This window comes from Mytilus galloprovincialis, chromosome 11 (genome assembly GCF_965363235.1).
Source record: "Mytilus galloprovincialis chromosome 11, xbMytGall1.hap1.1, whole genome shotgun sequence".
Classification (NCBI taxonomy): Eukaryota; Metazoa; Mollusca; class Bivalvia; order Mytilida; family Mytilidae; genus Mytilus; species Mytilus galloprovincialis.
Genome location: NC_134848.1, coordinates 41856837 through 41880265, shown reverse-complemented (window position 1 = coordinate 41880265; position 23429 = coordinate 41856837). Strand labels below are relative to the sequence as shown.

Sequence of the window (23429 nt, the reverse complement as noted above, 5' to 3'; positions counted from 1 at the left end):
TGTAAGCTCTATGACCTTCTTTGAAAATGAAAGTTTCCACTTTTCTGGATATAGATGTACGTGCCATCCAGCACTTATATAGCCTGTGTGTTTGTTCCATCCCCAAATAAAGTCTAAGCTAGTGGTCGTGTGTGCTGATTAACGACATCATCATGGCTGATGTGTTTAAAACCCAAATTTTGAGGTACGAAATTCTGAACTAAAGCTTGTCTGACACATGAAATGGCTCGGCGTAAACTTGATCTTGATATGTTGAAAATTGTAGATAGCACTTTATTTGAAATTCCAGACTTTAATTTAAAAAGGAAAATTCCAAGAGAAGTTCTGGTGCTTCGTGTAGGTGTATTTCTTACTAAAGTTTTGATGTAGGAATGAAGATCATTGAAGTTGTCCTTATTTATACCGGTTAAATTGATAAAGTCAGAGTCAGATAAAACTTTATCTGTATCAAAGTCAATTCTTGATTGTTCATTTTGTAAGGCTGTGTATCTTAACTTCTTCAAAAGATCCATAATTGTAGATCTGTTAAGGATGACATTCTCATTTGAACAGTTTATTTTACTAATTGCATCTTCTGTAAAAGTATCTTCCGTCAAATGTCCCGGACAACAACGACATCCTGCAGGAATTATAACCTCTTTTTTAAGAAAGGTAGAAAATCTTGTTTGCGACGGAACAACAATTAGCTTTGGTCCAGGCTTTTTGCATATGAAACAGTATGAATGGCTTTTTGATGTAGAAGGTATTGAAAGAGATACTGATGGTGGACTAGATAAAACTGTAGATCTACGTTTTGCTGGTGGAGCATAATCTTCATCGTCAGATAATAAATGTTGTACAACAGGAGATGGTCTGGTTTCCTTAACATAGTATTTGTGTCTACATGTATTGCATATCTTATCTTCTTGTTTATGTGTAATCAAAAAATTCTTCTTCAAATACTTTGCTACAGATTTATTGATTGATCTTCTTTCGTGTGGTTTAGTTCTTTTGTTGCATAGAACGCAAGGGTGAGACTTTGGACCGCTTCCAGGCATTCTGAAGTGAAATAAAGAAATTAAGATAAATACAAGAACCACGATTTCAGTTTAGAGCCGGAGATTTGATGCATGTGATAATGAACAGCAACCCATCACAACGAAACAGAGCAACAAATCAAACAACTTATTTTTAATTATTGTGTATAAAAATGCGTGTTCAGGGATGAAATTTGAACTGACAATATGAAATAAAATATGTAGTTTTTAGTCCTAACTCACTGACCTACTACACTACAAACAGTAACCATATGCATTAACCATATTTTGTAACCATATTGTGATCATATCATATTTGATCACTTTAATATGGGAGACTGAATTACAAATGTAGTATGCAGGTATCTTAGCTTGTTTTATTTCTATTACACATCAGAAAGGGAATTTCTATATTTATATATAAATAATTCGTTGGATAACCATATCTTCTTTAAAAAAAATCAAAGGCCAAAAATAAACGTTTCAGAAAAATGTTATCAATTAATCAGTAAATCATGAAAAAAAGTATATTCAGTGAATCAATTCAAACAATCACCAGAATGATAATAGCGCATTACATGTAGGTTTAATAATATTAAAAAGAAAATAATAAAAAAAAAAATTGCAGCCGCGAACCCTTTCTGTTTAAAGCATAGCATCTCCAGCCTAACGATGTAACCACTACTCCACGTCGTCAAACGTATTTAATTAGGTAAATAAGTGGTATATAAATTAAACTTGGTACTGAAGCTAGTCGTCTGCTTTTGTTTGACATTTCCTTTTTTGTGTTTAATAATTTGAGTAAAGATGTATTACTGCTTTAGTGTAGTGAATAAATCTATTTTTAAGACGGTTTTCGTAGAATAAATTCGACTTTAATCGAAAGTTGCCCCATTTTTTTTTCATAACAAAGTTAACCAAGCCGGGCTTAAAAAATACATTTCAAAATCCTTTTCAAGTATACAATAACGTTAGAATTAAGTCCCAATTAATTTATTATTTACTAGTTATTTTTATTTTCCATTAATTTGTCCTGTTTGAATAAAAACAGTTGTAACTACGGGGAAAAAAACTCTGTCGGCAGTTGACAAATCTACGGAACTTTTTATTCCACTTTTTGCTATTTATTTTAAATCCGTAAATTAATTTTGACTTACCTTAATACGTAATCTCCAAGAAAAGCATACTTCAGTTGCACGATTTACATAATGGTTTACAGTCTATGTCAGAGAAAGTAAAAAAAATATCGAATATGTCACCGTCCGGCAAATGCCTGTACATCCATGTTTCTGCTTGGAAGAAGTGTAAAAAACATGCGCAATGTAATTTCAAAACACACACAAGAAAAACAGAAATATGATGAAATTTATTCAAAATATTATAAAAAGCTGAACTATATACATTGTTTCTATTTTAATGCAAGTTCGTGGTAAATGTATTAGACATTTCGCCACATAACCTATCCGTACCTCGGAAATGACAGTGTCGAATCCGGATTTGCTTGTTTGCAAAAGTTTATTTTTCGATGTGGCTGCAGGCCTCGACCACGCTAAATATTGTTGCAAACGATTTCAAATTGTCAAACAATGGAAATGAGATAAGAATTACTTTGGTCGAGGTCTGCGGCCAATGCGAAATTGGACAAAGAAGTGTGAAATTCGTCGAGAATTTTGATGTTTTGAGCGTTTCGGTTTAATGTCGGGTGTTACGTCACATTAGTGACGTCATCAAAATAATTTTTTTTCAAATTATAACAAGCAACAATATTGGTAGATATGTTTTAGCTATAAAGGATCAACCTGGTTAATATTTATTTTGTTGTTATTTCATAGGGCCAATATAGGCACTTCGTGGCCATACTCCACTTAAAAACTTAAACAGTAATGTTGATCTTATTAGACTATTCAAATACACTGTAAAACATTATACAACTTACTTGTATGAATATTTGTGTGATGCAAGATGTATGAGAAATGTTTTCGAGAAACACTTTTTAAAGAATAATATTCTGGTACTAGACCCGAAGGTGTCATAACATTTAATTTCTAGTCAATGTGCTGATTATATATGTGATTATACTTAAAACCATTGCCTTGTGATATTTTTTTGTAATATGTAATATATCTGTTGTATATATATGTTGAAGAATTGAATCAAGATAAACAAAAATGGCTGTTAAACAAGAAAAGTAAACATTTTACATTATAAATCAAAAATAATTAAAATGAAATAACAAACTCTTCTTCAATCAAACAACTTCTCACAAAAGACCAAAATGACACAGAAATTAACAACTTTATCACCGTATGGTCTTCAACAATGAGCAAACAATTTATTTTATAAAAAAGTAGGCAATTAAAACACGAAATATAAAGATTGAAGTATTATAGGTCTGAAATAGAAGAAGTTTACTTATTTGAATTACTTCCTTCCATCAAGCAATTCACCCGACATATTTTCCGTATACGGTGACCTTAGGGTGACCCATCTCGTAAAAATCCGGTGACCACAATACGCATGGATGTCTTTAAAATAAACTATTATCTGAATTTACATGTTAAAAAAAAGTAAAAACACAAAAATACTGAACTCCGAGGAAAATTCAAAAAGGAAAATCAAAAATCAAAATCAAGAGTCCAAACACATCAAACAAATGGATAACAACTGTCATATTCCTGACTTGGTACAGGCATTTTCTTATGTAGAAAATGGTGGATTGAACCTGGTTTTATAGCTAGCTAAACCTCTCACTTGTATGACAGTCGCATCAAATTCCATTACATTGTCAACGATGCACGAACAAAACAAACATACTCAAAGAGTAAAAATGTCAAAAATAGGGGTATAACAGTCAATATTGTGTTATCATCTTAATATCACTACATAAACAACAAATGTAACAAAGAAGCACAAAAAGGCATACATCAAATTTAACATTCTCATTTTGCTTTTCTTATACGGCTGAATTTAACTATGTAAAGTCTACCCATAAATGATAGAAGGTTTTCATTACTGGTGTAAAATTTCGCGTTTGAAATTCGCACAGGTAGACATAAAAATAATTTTGTCGTATGACGGCATACATAAATGCAGACTCACGTAAAGTAGATATAACAAAAAACAGACTTTACAGTAAAAGTAATAATAATAAATAAAATTAAAAACCAATTGTTCAGAGAACAATTGAAGGTCTTTCCATCAAAACAATGTATTTTGATATGAAAAGTTGTGAAACTAAGTTTAAAATGTCATTTCAATCGTCAAATGATAGCTCCTAGTAAGCTGATTCCAAAAATATATTGTTTCCATACATTTTTTTAAATAAGGGAGATAATTTGTTACTTCCGGTTTGAAAAATGTTACTTCCGATTATATTTGAATATTTACTTGACACTGATTCCAAAAATATCTGGTTCTATATACTTTTTTTATTAATAAAGTACAAAAAATAGCTACTTCCGGTTTACAAAAGGTCACTTCCGGTTGTTTTTTTCAAGGTTAAATGGTTTGATATCTTTTTCTAAAAGTTGTATATCTTTATCATGTATACATATAGAATAAAAGCAAAGGTCAAAATCTAGAACGTCAAATTAAGCTATGACCTTGAGATCAATTTCAAGGTCATAAACCAACGACCTCAAATCAAAAGACCATAGGTCTTAATTATATTTAGTTTATGAGTTAAATCACCAAACGCGTATTTTTAAATACAAGAGGGGAGAAAACTCCCTTTTACATTCAACGTACGCTTGCAATCAAAAATTTACATCTTACGACATGTCGCAACTAACAATTTAGTAAAAATAATTTGTTGATATCTTATACAGTCTTTGGATATAAGTTAAAATAAGCCAAATTCAAATATTAGAATATGACCTTGACCTTTGACCTTGACCTAATTTTAATTTTTTGGGACCAAGGACCTCAAATCAAAAGATCCTAGGTCTCTATCACTTATGGTTTATAAGATAGAAATTCATATCACTTATATCAGATGCATAAGGGGAAATAACTCTCATATGGAGCGGTCATATTGCTTCGGTCAAAATAGGACAAATCATGCGAAGGATATAACGAGCAATTTTGTAAAATAAATTTGTCATAATCTTTTACGGTTGCGAAGGAGATGCGCTAACAAGGAAAACAGTGTTTGGGGAGATAACTCCTACAAAGAAAAGTATTCGTTTACGCAGGGTAAATTTCAAAAGCGCATAAACTGTTCGATATCATATACAAAATATCTAAGCGACATATTGCGAAACAAATGTTTATCGCAAGAACAAAATTAGGCGGAAGAAAAAAAAAAAAAAAAAAAAAATAATCAGAAGAAAAACAATAGGTCTTTCCACAGAAAAGTGGAAAGACCTAAAAATGGTAAGGTTCAAAGTATGACGGGATACATAAGTACAGTTTCGTGTCAAATGTATCTCATAAAAAACAAACTAAACAGAAAAAGTAGTATTATTTAATAAAATAGTTTTGTCATTCTTAGTATGTCAAGATCCTTAAGTAAAAGTAATATCAATAAATGAAATAATTTTGCCGTTCAAAGTATGTGGTTTAACATAACCACAGTCACTTCAAATGAATATCTAAAAAAGACATATAAAAGAATACTATAATACTTAATTAAGATGATAACAAACGTCAGTACGCAAAATATATACTTCAAGACCATCTTGTATTATTTGTGAAGTTGATACGGAATATTTATCAACAAGTTCTGGGTATCTTCCGATGAACTTTTTTAGAAAAAGGACGAGACGTTCTTAACACGTGCTTTATTTCCATGCTTTTTTGTTTATTTTTCGTCAATTGTTGACAAACAGGTGACAATTGTTAAACTTCGGCTTCAAAACACGAACTTTAATTACCTGCCATATTTTCGCAACAACACTGACCGATTGAAAAAAAATGACGATTATACGAAATTTACACGAAAAAAATGATAAATTCGAGCACAGAAGACTAAGTTTATGATATTTTGTATGCATTGGTTCAAGAATTGGAAGAACATTATTTTTCATCGGTCACTCGTTTCTAATGGCTTTAAAGAGAGATAAGCAATACATATTTTGTTGTAATATGCGAAAGAAATAAAGATTTGCTGCTCTTTGAAAATATAGTGCAGTGACAGGATAGGAAAAAGTCGATTATTAAAGGAGTTTAATTTCACTTCATGGTACACGGCTAAAAGTTGGCACAGTCCAAGAAAAATGATTTTACTTGAATTTAAGATTGGTCGTCAAAAAGTCGTATGGTGATTTTTTTTTTTATTTCAGCTTTTGGTCAGCAAATTTGACATCAAATGCAAATCATAAGTGGCATGCAATTTGGCTTTTTATTCAAAAGCTGTCTATCGCATATAATTCTTTTTTGTTTTATTTCAACCTGAGACATAATGTTCTATGCATTAGGCAAAAAGGTTTATCCTCAAAGCCTTTTGATGACAAATTATGAAGGTAAAAACTATTGTTGACGGGAAAATTTTGTATTTTACCCGATTCCAACATCATACAACAAAGCGCTGATGAATGGATTATATCCTATCTACAATAAAGTAATAAAACTGCAATTTTGTTATTCATGTAAACATGTTTTTATGAGGTCATATTGTTTAAAACGATATTTTTTTTAAATTTCAAAATCTCTTCGCATCCATCAATCGTTTACTTAAAAAAATCCGGATAGTTGTGTCCCGTCCATGATTGGGCTGGGACATAGTTTTCCTGTATATTTGTACTTATTATTATTTGTTTTTGTTGATGTTTTATTGTTTCGTTGAATTATGTTGGTGTCCGTAATTTTTTTTTAAGGGTGTGTTGTTTTGATTTTATTAATGTAAGAGGCAAAATAAGTTTTTCAATGGTTTATTCAAGAAATAGGGATCCGACAAAATCCCCAAAAGATAACAAACTTAAAAGTCCGTTAAAACTTTGCGTTATCATCTTAAAGAAGCAAACATTCATTTAAATTCCTTAAATAGTGTTATTTTATGAAATGCAGACGTAGAATAATTGACTTATTTTTACAAACTTACAGTAAATTGGGGTATTTTGACACAGTTGATTGGTGTAATAATGAAATATACCCAAAATTACGCATATAATTGAGACTTTAATTCATAGATGTACATCTATCATCGGGTTCATTCTATTCGCTTGAAAATAAATTGTTTATAATAAAATAAATACGAATGATGCACAAGTCTACATTGGTCCGTGTAACACTTATCAATTCAAAGTTTTAAAAAGTTTTGAAACTTTAGATTTTTGGAATTTTGATCAAAGTTTTAAAATATCAAAATTTCAAATTGTGTAAATGTTTTGAAATTTTGAAATTTTAACCGAATTATTAAAATATTAAAATTCTTAATATCGTTTATAAATTTGATAGTTTAGAAATTTGATCAAACTTTTAAAATACTAAACCTAACATGCAATTTTGATTATTTCACTTTTTGAAAGTTTGATTTTTTAAACTTTGATTAAAATATCAAAAATAGTAAAGGGGCGAAAAGAGGGGTATCTGTAAACAGTGATGTAAACACGGCTCTGATAACAATCATTCTTAGTTATAAATAAATAGCACGAAATATATCAAATCATTTTTAATTACAAAATAAATTATGGAAAGAAGAAGCCTTTTTTATATAAAACATATTAGACATCACATGGGATAACAGTATCCTGAAATTTTAAGGTTGTGCATCTATCAAAAAAAAATTGTTACACCTATTTAAACCGGAACTAAATAAGTCGATTTAAATCTCTCATATAAGGTTAGCGTTTGAGATAAATAATTCAGAGCTATTTGGTGTTCCCAGTGCCCAACATTTAGAAGTAACAGTGAAAACTGACCAACTCGCAGTAAACCAAATAGTATTATTCACCTTTTTGACGTTCCTGATGAAGGTAGATCCAAAAAATCGCATCGGTCGCATGCAACTTTAAACGTTTTGTTTTCTTTTTTATCGATTGCATGACAATAATAAATTGCCTTTTATGATTTATTTCCAAGAAATAACACGGAAGGAATATTTAATGTATATATATGCGTCACAATGAACGTTGTACTAGGCGCGCTTCAGCTGGCCCCTAGACAAAAAAGTGTACTGGTTTAGTGATTATAGATGTCATACTAAACTTCGAAATATAACAATGAACTAAAATTAAAATCATACAAGACTTAAAAGGACAACGGCTCCTGAATCGGGACAGTCGCACAAATGCACGGGGTTAAACATGTTTCTTGAGATCACAACCCTCCTCTATACCTCTAGCCAATAAAGAATGAAACACACACAGAAATACGAACAGTAAAACGTACTTTAAAAGGAAATACAAGTCCTATGTCAGAATAGGAGACAAACGAAACTAATCAAAATGGCAATGATAATAAATTAACAAAAGACTACTATAAAAGCTAGCAGTTACTGCCATACACCAGCTCCAGAATTCAATTCACGAAACTGATTGAAAGGTTATGTCTTCATTATGCACACTCTCTCTCTGTTGTATTTATTGCTAATTTGTTTCGGAACATTCATGAAATATGCGTCACTGACAACAAAAAATCGATAATTTAAAATATTTTAGTTACGTACAAATTACGAAGAAATTTAGGATTAAACTCCCTCGGACAAAGTAGCCTTCATAGATGGATTTTGATATGTTTTAACTTCACTTTGGCCAAACACCTCTTCATTTTTTTTTCGGTTCTTATTTTCTTGACTTTCAAATTTCAGTTTTCAGCGTTCCGTTGTTGAATTCTTTACTTAAAATTCAGCGTTTTACATTGTACTGGTTATTCCAGAGCAATGGTGTATGGCCAAATATGGAAAAATCCATCATGCAGCTGACACTGTGGCTTCTCTTTACACGCCCTATTCTGACTGGATGTACCTGTGTTCTTTTAGCTTGCTAAAAGTCGATTGTCGTACGATAACTTAAATGTTCAAATACCAAAATGCAAATACGGAACAATAATATCCCTTTATACAAAAAAAAATTCCTTTCCGTTTATTTACTATTTAAAAACAGTGGTTGATTTAGGACCTATAATGGAGCTACATGTACGTATATGATAACCAGTCCAAACGTTGTCCAGAAGGGAGCAACCATTTAAAAGTAGGGTGTTGTTGTTTTGTCGAAGCGCTAACAATTTTATTAAGTATATCGCTGATATAAACTTTTATTTGAAAAGAATTTTCAATTTTCAAAATGCCGACACCTACAAATAGATAGATGGACGCTTAATGTAGTACAGCGGCAACTATTACATAGTTACATATGAATGCTGAAAATAATGTTTATGGTATACGTTTATATATGACATGAATGGTTTCAACTTTTACAAAACCAGAGCTATAAGTTTGATAGCGTCACTGATAAGTCTTTTGTAGACGAAACGCGTGTCTGGCGCAAAAACCGGCAAAATGTATATCCCGGTATCCATCTATGATGAGTTTATGTAGATACCTTGTAACAGTATCTCGGTTCCAATCTATTAATATTTGGTCTTAGTACTCTTAATTTCAGCGTAAATAAGATATAAATATATTAAAAACCTTCCACATTGTAGACTAGCACAACCTTAATTGGGACACCATGCATTCAGTATTCCTACCGTACCAAAAAAAAAAAAAAATTAACTAAAATCATTGATACAAGGCAATATAATTATGATCGTCATACAACCGAAGTGCTTTTCTGAATCGACATTCTTAGGGAACGCCCAAAGCTGAATATTTAGGGCCAACAACTTCCAAAGAACAAATTAAATGATATATTCTTTAGCCAACATGATTGCAGAAAGTAAGAAGTCGTCGAGCAAAACAGAAAAAAATGAAATCAAAAGAGATACACCGTGTATAGAGCCTTTCTATTGCTTAGAGTTCAGTAGAAAATATATATACATGCTCAACCTAAACATACAATTTGAACTACTGCGAGTTGTTCAGTTTTTACTGTTACTCTTGTTTCTTCTTAAATATGGGTGCTAGAAAAACTAGCAAGTAAAATCGCCAATATCAGATCCGTACGTCTTGTTTTGAAATGAATTCTCTTCTTTTGAGAAATATTTATTTTGTCATTCATTTTTTCATCGCTTACAACTGTCTGCCTGTGGTTTTTATTTCATACATTAACTTTTAAGTATCAGTATGTTTTCAATTTTTATTGTTTCCAGGTACCCCTCTTTTTGCCCCTTTTCTATTTTTGATATTTTAATCAAATATTTAAAAAATCAAACTTTCAAAAAGTGAAATAATCAAAATTGCACGTAAGGTTTAATATTTTAGAAGTTTGATCAAAATCCTAAACTATCAAATTTAAAAACAATATTTAGAATTTTAATATTTTAATAATTTGGTTAAAATTTCAAAATTTCAAAACTTTTACACAATTTGAAATTTTGATATTTTAAAACTTTGATCAAAATTCCAAAAATCCAAAATTTCAAAACTTTTTAAAACTTTGAATTGATAAGTGTTACACGGACCTACATTACATAGTGATATCTACAGTTCGCCCTGCAATTTGAAATGCAAAACCTTGTAAAGACCTAAAGTAAACCCTTTTGGTTAGTTCTTTCATTTCAAAATTCAGATATACTGAAGATTTCCTTTCTCTTTTTTACCTACATTTTATTCAGTCAGTACTTACATTTCCCAGTTAGCTTGTGATACAGGATACTACAGAAATTAGAATTTTCGCTTCATATCTTGACCCTTTTCTTTGATATTGAGACGGATTGAGGACTACAAACAAAAATTTATGACAAATCTTGGAAGGCGATTTTAACTTTCCAAATGTCAGTTCCCCAGCTAGGTCTCAATTTACTACACTCCTCTGCGCCATCGTATACTGTGCACACATCTCAAATGATACCTTACGCTGGTGCTTGTTGAGACAATATACATGTAGTCTTCTTGGAAAGGCGTGTACTTCTGACTACTTAAAACAGGCCGCAGAATTTTAAGGGGCATTCCAAACAGATTAGTTGACGATAATATCAAAACGGCATGGTGAAAGAAGAAGAACGACGTAAATGACAAACAAAATTATGCAAAACTCTACATAGACAACCAAATATAAACACGAAACATACTGAAACCAAGGGGTTTTCTCGTGTGCCCCCGAAAGGTTTAGAAGATTCTGTTTCAATTGTAACATCTGAGTCTCGAACGTGGAAATTTAATTGTGGTGTCATGTACTTAATTATGAAGAACTTGCGACTGAAATAGACACAAAATAGGGTTTTATATAACCGTATCACGAATAATGATACCTTTAAGCTCTGTCGTGGCCCAACTCACTAGCACGTCTTTTTTGCGGTTTACAATTTTTAGATATTAAGTGTCAGATCAGATCAGAAAATTTGCAATTAATTGGTGTTTCCTTCCTGTTTGTTATATATTCATACTTTTGATTCGCATGACACGGGTTAACATGTTGTTGACACAACAAAAGTGAACTATTTTTTGTTTTTTTTCCGAAATTCCCCTAGCTTTTTTAAAACATCACCATCGGTAACTTACGTACTGTTGTCTGTAATGTTCCTTTGAGACACACAGACAAAATGGCAACCGGCTCAATTCAAGAAACCGAAGTCACGAATATCAAAGGTTGTGCTATGTGTACTATTGTTTGTCTTCTGTATTTTTTCATATTTTGGCTATGGCGTTGTCAGCTTATTTTCGACTCATGACTTGTAATGTCCCTTTGGTATCTTTCGTCTCTCTTTCATATGCTTGCATCTGTTGTAAAGAAAAAATACAACCAAGACGAGGAATTTTATTCTCTGAAACAGAATATTTAAGGAAAGTCTGTCAATGCTTATTTGTCATATAGCCATAATAAACCTTTTCTGGGAATCAAACTGCTGTATTCTATATTACCAGAACATTCACAGAATATTTTTTTTCCCATCAGCAGTGTGATATACATGCTATCCCTAGTTCAGATATCAAATCACTTATACATACCAGAATGTAGGGCATAACGACCACGACAATCGGAAACATTGCACAGACTAAAGTCATGTGATCATGGCTTGTGTATACTGTCGATCACAGATGGGTTTTTTCCTTGGCTTTTTATTAGATATATTTTGAGTTTCAAACATAAAATAGATTAAAATGGCCAAAGTGTATTTAGTAATGACGATGATGTCCAATGGTGATGGGTAAAAGCTCACTATATATGGTACACACACATTTGACCACCACTCTATTGCAAGGCACAACACGTTAAATGTCTGAAGTGTAACATTGATATTCGCAATATCGTTATGGGATTCGTGGCTTAATAATGTTGTCGTGATCTTTAAACACTATGGACCAATACTGAATTTTCCTATTGATACAAATTTATTTCATGGAAATCGTCATGTTAGTCTTGTATTATTTTAATTTTAGTTTCTTGTGTACAATTTGGAAATTAGTTTGTAGTTCATTATCACTGACCTAGTATATATTTGTTTAGGGGCCAGCTGAAGGACGCCTCCGGGTGCGGGAATTTCTCACATTCCCCATTTCCATTCTCAATTTTATGACATTGTAAAAACTTAACTATAAGTATGGTCTGAAATAATTTGTGTTGTATGTGTTGCATGTAGCGTACTCAACGTATATATGGCTAAATCTTAAAAAAAACATTTTCATTGATGTATACTAGATGGTTATATGAATAAATACATATTATTTTATAATTGTCTATAAATTTGTTTTGACAGATGTTGTTCTTATTATTTGAAAAAAGGACATCATTTAAAACTGAAAACTACCCCATTGTTGGTACAGTCGCATTCGTGTGTTCGGAAATCTCATAATTTTATATAGATAGATTTCCACTTTTTGGATAAAAAATTGAATAAGGAAGAAAATAAATTTAAGTTTTCAATCATTCTACTGTAAAAAGGGTATTTAAATTGGGGATGGATATTCAATTTTATTTTTCCTTGAAAACGACATATGACCTTTGATCAAGATTTCTGAAAAACTGCACCATATTTTCATTTGCCGACCAGCAAAATCTCAAAGAACACACATTTCCGAATTTAATGATATATGATATAGCCGTGTACCATTTTTGACGATATAAAATTTTATAAATCCGACTTTGGTCACCGGCCTAAGATACATGATTTCAAGGTTAAACACTTACTATTTGATTTATTTTCTTTAAAAAAAACTTGTATTTAAAGTATCAGCATGCGCAACAATTTCATTTCCATAGTTATGTGTTAAGGTGTATAAGTAATAAATTTGTTCTGTTTGAACGATTAAATAAGCGCTTTTTTTTTTAAATGTCCGATTAAGAGGTTGACTAATAATTCCTTTTGAGTGTTTAGGAATACGTGAAGTTATTACAGATGTTTTAAGTTATCCACATTCATACCCGTTGATCATTTTGATATATAATTATTTTAACACCCTGAAGTATCCAAGTGCGCCCTGAAGCGAAGCGTATACAAGGGATTTCAACCCGGTCTTAGTTCTTGTCTGGCGATTTTTAGAGAAATTCAACCAAAAAAAGTAACGTTTAAGCAACATTATATTTTCATTATCTTTTAACGTTGAGTTTAAAGTTTGGGACTTTATCCTATGTTATAGGATAACAGGGTTCTACCAATTGTAGTGCGGCTTCATACCTGTCTAATATTTTACAGAATGGATTGTTATCGGCTGATATCTTTTACATACTAAAGGAAAGGTTACATGCAAAAAGACCTTTTATTGAATTTTGATAATATTTTGTTCTATTAAATGCTATGTATTACTTTTTTAAAGGCAGTGCTTTAAGGCCTGACTTTTAAGTCATGAGGTTCATCTTTTCATACGCAATCTTTGTAGGGGGTCTTTTGGCCAGAAATAGATCCGGAAATGTTCGAATTTCTCCTCTTCTTTTTATGGTATGATATGGTTTTTATTTCTTTCATTTACATTGGGGACTAAAGAAACGATCAGTGTGTTTTGTTTGTTTTATAGAACTTGTTATGAGTGTGTATTTTGAATTATAACCAGTCAACCTGACTACAAACTATCATTATGTGTATTCCGTGCGGAAAGAGGTCGGGTCAATTTCGAGTGTTATCTGACATCTAAAGATTCTTTAATTAGTTCAGATGTTGATATAACAATGAAAAGTCGACTGAACATGATTAATATTGCATCTTCTATAATTCAAAGCGGAATTCGGTTTATGAACGAGAAACTGTAAAGCGTTTTCAATATTTCGGTATTAGTTATGTATGTTGTCTACGTATTATCCTGGTTCCCGGTACTACGTTCCGGGTATTAGCTTTTTGTGTATGTGATGTGTAACATTACGATCGGGTACCAGCCAATCTACGTGTGTATGTGTACATGATTTCCCGCCAAAATGACCGTTTTACAGCTATGGGAAAAATAGTCCATAAACGTTCCGTATAATGATATGCAAATTCATAATTAATCGTAACTTTTTTTTATCTTTGTATAATAAATATAACAAAATGGATTCCACAAAATTGAAAATAGCATTATTTTACGAGGATTTCTCATATTTTTCTCACTTCCGGGCGCAGTAATACGTATGTTTTGAAGAAGCTTGAAGAATTTGACAAAGTGAATTGAGAAGGAAACGGATAGATATACGTCCTTGCTATCAGGTAAAACAATTTAAATGTACAGAACAAACACATTTACTTCACACAAATAGTACAGGTGTCTTATACACGACTGTAGTCTAGTCGACGGCGGTGACCTACAAGGTACGGGTCATACTGGGTCAAGTATAAATATGTAAACATATCCACGTGCTATTAGGTAGAAAGCATCGTTATGCAATATCTACAATTTTTCCTCCTTTATACATCGTTTAACCAGATATATTTCTCCTTTATAAATCGTTTAACCAGATATATTTCTCTCAAATACACTTAAACACGGGTTGTATGTACGTATCTTTTCTAGTGTTTTCTTGTCCTTATTAAAGTTCATTTGTTGATGTTTAAATATTTTTGAACGACTGAACACAGGAGTGAATGAATGCAACAATTATATATACTGAAGACTTGGGCTGTACAATGATAGTGTACGTATATCATACTGATAATTATTCTAGCAGTAATTATGTTAATTTAGGATGTAATGACAGGAATTCATGAGCTATGCCTCAGGCTTTCTGAAAAAAATATCAATGACAATGATAACAGGAACAAAACATTTACACGAATGCTGCTCTCTTCTATGTTATAGTTATTTAGGTATGTGTGTTGCACAAGTTTCAAAAAAATTAAGTTATAAAACTTTTTTTCAGGGCACAAACCCACTTTAAAGAGACTTGTCTACTGCCATACCCATCCTAATTTCATGCACCATTTGCAAGCAAGAGACTGAATGGTTTGCAAAATTAAAAATCAGGACGGTGTCCAATTAAAACAAAAGAACTAAACTGGATGAATATTGTAGGAGAAATCTAGAGGAAAGTTTTGATTTGTGAAATTGGTTTTCCTGAAAAGTCATTCATCCTAGCCTGCAGAAAGGAACTATAACTGTCCACCACCAACTGACGAGCTAATGTTGAGCTTCACATATGGAATTACTCAAATACCATGAATGGCTGTGTTTTCAGCAAAGATTTCACAAGTTATGACACAGCTGTGTTTTTTTATACCTGTTTATAGAGTTACAAAATGTATATACTAATTTTTTTTTTTTTTATCAATAAATATATATTGTCATTTAAGAACTTGTATTTTGCCAAAAGATGCATACTAGTGAATGAAAGTGGTGCAGTTCATTTTGCTTTGGTATATAGAATTGAATTACAATTGTTCATGTTATTGGAATGCTTATAAAAATAAGGAGATGTGGTACAATGTATATGATATTTAGTGAGTTAATCAAGCAAAAGTGAATAAGAAATTGGTATAAGCAGTTACAGGTATATGTACTACTGTACAATCTCAAACAATGAGAAAAACTCATACCGTAAAGAGAATTTCATATTTACAAGTAAGTTTTGTTTTTGCGTTGAATAATTTTCTTCTATTGTTTTAATTGCAAATATTGGAAGTGGTTAAAATGCTAATGAGACAGCTGTTATGGCCACAGAGCCTTAATTGAAAACTTCTTTTTCATTCATACCAGTAGATTTTGCCTGGAGTTAGAAACATATCTGCCAACTTTTCAAAATGCACATGGGGGTTTTACATGAAAGATGGTTCATATAGTCATACAAAACCTTCAAGGGGGCCTTCAAATGGAAGCAGGACAAGTCGCCCCACTGGCTAATCGCCCCACTTTTTAAAAAACCGTCACAAACTGATTTATCAAATCGCCCCACATGTGAAATTGGTTAAATCATGTTTAATATTACTCCTGCCAACTCGCCCTACTTACTAAAAATAAATATTTAGATTAATAATATATTATAATTAAAAATAAAAACTCGCACCACTTTAATGAAAACTAATGTACACAGAATACAAACAAACCGAAAATTAATTTACTTACTATTATTGATATATACTGAAATTATAATTCTAAAAAAAACCTGATGGTTGAAGAATAACTAAGTTTTGAAGCTTAGTTATTTGCATAACAATTGAAAAGAAACCTGTTAAATGTATCATAATGCAATATATGGAATTGAACTTATATTCGATGGGATAACATCTTTTTCCATAAGTGGGGTGAGTTGGCATTACTAAATTCATCCTGGTTAATAATATATTTATCTAGATTTCACCGATTTCCATTAGGTGGGACCAGTTGGCAGGAGTAATATTAACGGGATTTAACACGGTTCACAAGTGGGGGCGATTTGGTAATCCAGGTTGGGGCAGTTTTTTTGTCGAGCCTGCAACTTTTGTCGCAGAAAGCTCGACATAGGGATAGTGATCCGGGGGCGGCGGCGATGTTAGCTCAGTTCTTAAAAGCTTTATATTTTAGAAAGTGGGAGACCTGGATGCTTCATACTTTGTATATGGTTGCCTCATGTTACGAAGTTTCCGTCAGTCACATGTCCAATGTCCTTGACCTCATTTTCATGGTTCAGTGACTACTTGAAAAAAAAGTTAAAATTTTTGTAATGTTAAATTCTCTCTTATTATAAGTAATAGGATAACTATATTTGGTATGTGCGTACCTTGCAAGGTCCTCTTGCCCGTCAGACAGTTTTCACTTGACCTCGACCTCATTTCATGGATCAGCGAACAAGGTTAAGTTTTGGTGGTCAAGTCCATATCTGAGATACTATAAGCAATAGGTCTAGTAAATTCAGTGTATGGAAGCATTGTAAGGTGTACATGTCCAACTGGCAGGTGTCATCTGACCTTGACCTCATTTTCATGGTTAAGTGGTTATAGTTAAGTTTTGTGTTTTGGTCTGTTTTTCTTAAACTATAAGCAATAAGTCAATTTTATTTGTTGTATGGAAGAATTGTTAGCTGTACATGCCTACCTGGCATGGTTTATCTGACCTTGACCTCATTTTCATGGTTCAATTGTCAATGTTTAGTTTTCTTGGTTTATGTTAAGATTATGTGACAGTTGTAATAAAGCTTTATTATTAGGATTATCAACATAATATCAATGATTAGTAAAGAAGGCGAGACATTTCAGTGTGTGCACTCTTGTTTTTAAAGTGGGGCGATTTGTCATTGATTCCCTTCAAATATATTCTAATGTGGTTTTTGGCTTCTTCGTGCATTAACAAGCTCATAGCCATTGTTGAATTAATTGTTTTCTTTAAAATAGTCGACAAAATTGCTCTTACAAAATTTCCATTTGGGAGCCTTGAGCTCGATGGGGGAAATACTCTGCAAATACTGACAGTTGCCAGGTATGGTCATCAAAAAAGTTGACATGTTACTATGTACATTTACCATTATGTTACTTGGTGTTCTTGCTATAAACACAGTACAGAGACTAGTCAATCTTTGTGAACTATTTTTTATGGGAGTCATAGAATATGCGTATACAATCAATAATTAAAAATAGTCTATTTATATTGAAAAGGAAAAGTTCTTATATGTCTAAAGAAGAGGGACGAAAGACACCAAAGGGACAGTCAAACTCTTAAATTTAAAGCAAACTGACAAGGCCATGGCTAAAAATACATGTCATGGGAGGCACAGAAAATATACTGTAAACATAGACTATAGATATAGGTGAACTAGGTACAAAAGAACTCTGAATCTTAAATTCTACAAACCACCTCTGTTCTATGGAAGATAATGGTATAACTGGACTAGAAATACACACAACCTGTAATTAACTGCCTTTACAGCGCTTTCGCGCTTTGATTACATAGTTTGTGTAACGTTTAGATCAACGCTGCCGGAAATCCGACTTTTCGGTAAGGGTCGGGTTTGAAGGTTAATGTTACAAGATAACACATGTGTAAAGTTGATGTAATCGAAGATGAAAGATATTTAACAAAAAAATATGACATTTAAAGACTGTGAAATTTATTTGTTTGTCTAAATAACTCAATCGCCAACACGATTTAAAGGATTTAAAACGTGTAGCAATGTATTCTACAAATACAGACATCACATGGGAAACTCCAGACTGGGTCAAACACAGGTCATATCCATAACCCCTCGCTATTGACATTTAAAAATAATACTGGAATCTGGCGTATTAACTTCGGAGGAAAGCAGTAAGATGAAGAAACAAATATTAATATGAGTATAAACAATTTTATACCAATTAAGAGCAAGGTTTCACGTTATTGGATATTTTTAATTTTTTAAATTAGTCGTTGGCTTTGAAGTGGCTGTCAGTAAATGAGAGTGATCTCAGATCTCTACGTATTGTCTTTTTGTTATTGGAATATACAAGTACCTGGTCAAGTCAAGTCTATGTTGTATTACTATTTTTATCAATATGATGAGTTTAGTCTTTTTCAACTGATTTTATAGTTCGTTCTTATGTTGTACTGTTACACCACTGTCCAAGGTAAGAAGAGGGTTTGGATCCCGCTAACATGTTTTACCCCGCCACATTCTGTATGTTTGTGCCTGTCTCAAGTCAGGAGACTATAATTTAGTGGTTTTTGTTTTTTTTATGTGTTACATATTTGTTTTAGTTCATTTTGTTTACATAAATTAGGCCGTTAGTTTTCTCGTTTAAATTGGTTCACGTTGCCATTTCGGGTCTTTTATAGCTGACTATGCGGTATGGATTTTGATCTCTGTCGACGGCAGTATTATGACCTACAACTGTTTATGTCTGTGCCATTTTGCCTCTTTTGTAGATTCGTCTCATTCGCAATCATACCACATCTTCTTTTGTATTATTATAATTGTCATAAATAATCGTAGAATTATAAAACGCATACAGGAACTACGACTTATTTGTTGATAAATGTTTACATGGCATTAGTAGAATATTGCCGATGTAGCTCTATCTTAAGAATATTAAGACAAGTTCTTGGTCATTTTCAAACTCATTTGAATCACAAAAATCACAAAAATACCAGTACATGTACAGCTTAAACTGCGTTTTAAACATAAATCAAATCATGAAAAAATATGTATAGACACACGAAAAAAAACACCAAGAAGCGAGATACAGTAAGCTTATAATTCTCTTTTACGACAGTTAACACAGGTCTTAAAAAATTGGGACAAAATGTAGATAGAATTCAAATAGATAAATGTAATACCATAATCAAATTTAAAAAAAAATCAATAAAGTGGGGATGTATTATTCAATGTCTCTTAAAGACAGAATATCTTGCTCTCTGCTCGATAAAGAACCATTGGAACAATACCATTAGTGGTCCGTAGGTTGTATGTTGCTAAGAATTATATTTGTACCTATCCAACATATCCTGATTTTTAAGTGACAGTAAAAAATTCCTGCAACTCATCTCGGTCGATCCATACTTTGCAGAACCTACGTATTGTATACTTATCAAGTTATCTTGCCCTGAACTTTCAAAACAAGCATTAACTTTCAAAATGTCTGCCATTGCCATGGAATCATGGCAAACTTTTAACTTTGACTCAATAGAAAACACATTCATGGAGAATGTTCTTAAACAATATAAAATCAAATCTAATGAAACATCAATCATATGTATAATGTCTTAAGTAAGTGTGACATGTGTCTTCCGAATTTTAGAAATGATCAATATTACCGTTGAAACAATAGCAACAAATTTCAAACGGATTCAATCTAAGTAAAACTGTATAAAATTTTTCCTGGCATGTGTAGATGTTCTCTTTGACGATATATTTTTCTCACATGGCCGGCGTTTGCCATGGAAACGTCAAAATTGAGAAAAAAAATCAAAGTTCTTCAAATAAACTGCTCACTTATTAAAGATAAAACAAAGGCGTGGTTTGATTGCCAATGAGACAACTCTTCATAAGAGACCAAATGACACAGAAATTAACAATTGTAGATCCCGTATAGTCTTCAACAATGAGAAAAGCCCATACCGTTCAGTCAGTTAGTTTATCAATGCATATAATTGCACTCATTGTTTTAAATTTTCGAAAATGATTTTTATTTTCTGCTTCTGCTTTTTGGTTTTTATATATAAAAGAAGATGTGCTACATATATGATTGCCAATGAACCAACCTCAACAATATACCAAATGGCACAGAAATCAACAACGAAGGCCACACTATGGCTTTGAACAACGAGCAGAGCCTTTACCACATAGTCAGCTATATTTAAGAACCAAATGCTATTATATTTTATTGACAAGAGATGGTTCCGTAACAAAATTATTTATCAATCAAATCTTGAATTTACACCTTATAACATCAATATGTGCTGGTAAAGTCTGTGTTTATGCCACTGGACATTTTCTTTATTGAAACCTTCCAAAAACGTTACTGACAAAGCATGTTTGACGAAAATAAAACTGTTTTAGACGATCTATTAGTCAGTATAAAGAATGGAAATTCGGAAAAATGTTCTCTTTTTCAAAAATATGTATTTCGTAGTGAAAATGTATTGTTAAAAAAGGATCAAGACACGATATCCAGTGTGTTGTCTGGTACATTTACCTGAATATTCAATGCATGACTTTTCATTTTTAAAATCATTTCGACATGTACATTTTTGTTTTTATATTTTTCATTTAGAGTTCGACATATATCGACATGAAATATAATAATATCTGAGTAATGTGATCAATTTCGTCTGACCAAAAACATTCGATATTTAAAGTTACGTCGTGCATATTATGCACATCTAAGTCTATTAGGATATCATGTGAAAACCCGATAGAGAAATTAGTACTAATTCGATACACCTTCAGATTGAAGTTTTCGACAAGTTTTAGTTTAATTTACATACTTTTCAATCTTACAATATTATTCACCTATAACACTTAGATATAGTCAATATATAACAGCAATCCTAAACCTGTATGGCCATTGACGTATATCGTCTATCTTTAGACAAATAGTGTTTCAAATTGTTTTCCTAAAAAAATACAATTTTCTTCCCTTTTATGTTAATATTTGTGTTATTATTATAAATAATAATAATAATAATAATAATAAAAATAATAATAATAATAATAATAATAATCATGATAATAATAATAATAATAATAATAATAATAATAATAATAATAATAATAATAATAATAATAATAATAATAATTTTAATAATAATAATCATAATAAAAAAGAAAAAGAAAAATACTACTACTACTACTACTACTAATAATAATAATATTAATAATAATAATAATAATAAAAATTATAATGATAATTATAATAATATTATTATTATTAATAATAATAATAATAATAATAATAATAATAATAAGAATAATAATAATAATAACTATTATAGTGATAATTATGACTTTAGTGCCGTGTGGAGACAGTAGAGTGCCTCCCCGTGCTTCAGGTTTATGCTCTTATAATATACTAGATTATGGAGTGTGTGTCCGAGCGAGAACTGCTCTAGTTCATTACTTTAGAAATATTTATCAAAAAGTAGTATTTCAATATTCAGCCCCATTCTACTATTTAGTCAGCCATCAGTCCTACCCTGATATACACTATCTTTTTCGGGTAATTTATACTGATAGCGTTTGACATTTTCAGCCGAACAAAAATTTATCAATTTTACATAACTTTAATTATTGTATGCTGGTTCATATTCTGGACGCCAATCTTTGCTCCTTTATTAGGTAATTCACTAACAAAACAATTATGAAGCTTAGAAACGGAAAAATACTAAAAACTAAACTTGTTCAAAGGGTATCTACACGTCTCAATCTTCAAAATCGGTTATCTAAAAATACTACCATCGCTAACATTTTTAACAATAAAAATCGTGGTTACCCTTCTATCGATAAGTGTCATGCCAAAAAATGACTTACATGTCCCCGTCTTTCCACCAACAATACGGTAAGGTCCACGTTTAATGGTCGCACATTTTCTTTAAATTTTGAAACTGATATAACTTGAAAAACAAACAGTATTATTTATTTACTCACATGAAACAAACTGGGGTGTGGTATTCAGTACGTAGGAGAAACTGGACGATATTTATCTAAACGCACTCAAGAACATCTGTATCGTTTTAAAAGACCAAATAAATTCAAAAGTATCATTTACCAACACCTTAAGAAGCACAACCATCCGTTTAAATATTTAGCAGTTCAACCTTTAGAAGTAGTAAATAAGCAGCCTCGTGAATCGCATTCAAAGTTTGTACGATCACGGAAAATAATTGAATTAAATTGGATTAAAAAATTACAGACAGTTTACCCTCTCGGTCTAAATGATAATATCATGGGAATTGGTAATATACCTAGAACCAATTCCGTTAACATTTTGGATATAGTTTCTAAAACTGTTCGTAAAAACCGTTCTCACGGTCGTAGAACAAATCGCAATCAAAGAAAATTTCGGGCCAATCATACCAATATTTCGGACCTAATTTATATTTCAAAAAACAACGGCAGACATTATCTGTTAACAAAACTCTGTTCGTTACCGATTAATAAGTTAAATAAAATTTTGGAGGATTGCAACACAATTTCAAATAGCAGTCCTAAGTATGAAATTGTTCAAATTATTATGGCATATTGTTATTCTAAATTATTTTCCAAAATTGATCGCCCTGAAGATCATAAAAAACATTTTATTAAAATTAAGTATGTCAATAAAGGCTTTGATTTTGTAAATATTGCCGGTATATTTAACGACCATTCTGTTAAAGAACAAATTTCTGGTTATTTTGACAATACTGAGCTACCTCTTATTTGTTATATTTACAAGAAATATACCCGGAAATTTGTGTTTAATTATAGACAATTGTGTAAAGATGTTAATATCAGTGAAAATACACCTACTTCATGTAATTGCAGTAATTCCGCATATATTTATGGACCCATTTCCCATGTTATAACAGGAGATCTTAACATCGTTCAAGAC

At 31.5% G+C, this 23429-nt stretch overlaps 1 protein-coding gene and 1 long non-coding RNA gene across 2 annotated transcripts; one reads left to right on the top strand and one right to left on the bottom strand.

The window, feature by feature from the left end:
* Nucleotides 1-34: 34 nt before the first annotated feature.
* On the bottom strand, nucleotides 35-1037 carry LOC143051153 (uncharacterized). The gene has a single exon (XM_076224160.1). It carries the CDS (start codon nucleotides 1035-1037, stop codon nucleotides 114-116), a length of 924 nt encoding a protein of 307 aa, XP_076080275.1. The 3' UTR covers nucleotides 35-113.
* Nucleotides 1038-14074: 13037 nt separating this feature from the next.
* Nucleotides 14075-15496, top strand: LOC143051152 (uncharacterized). The gene is made up of 2 exons (XR_012970617.1): nucleotides 14075-14669; nucleotides 15320-15496. It is a non-coding gene; the product is annotated as an uncharacterized LOC143051152 (long non-coding RNA).
* Nucleotides 15497-23429: the final 7933 nt, after the last annotated feature.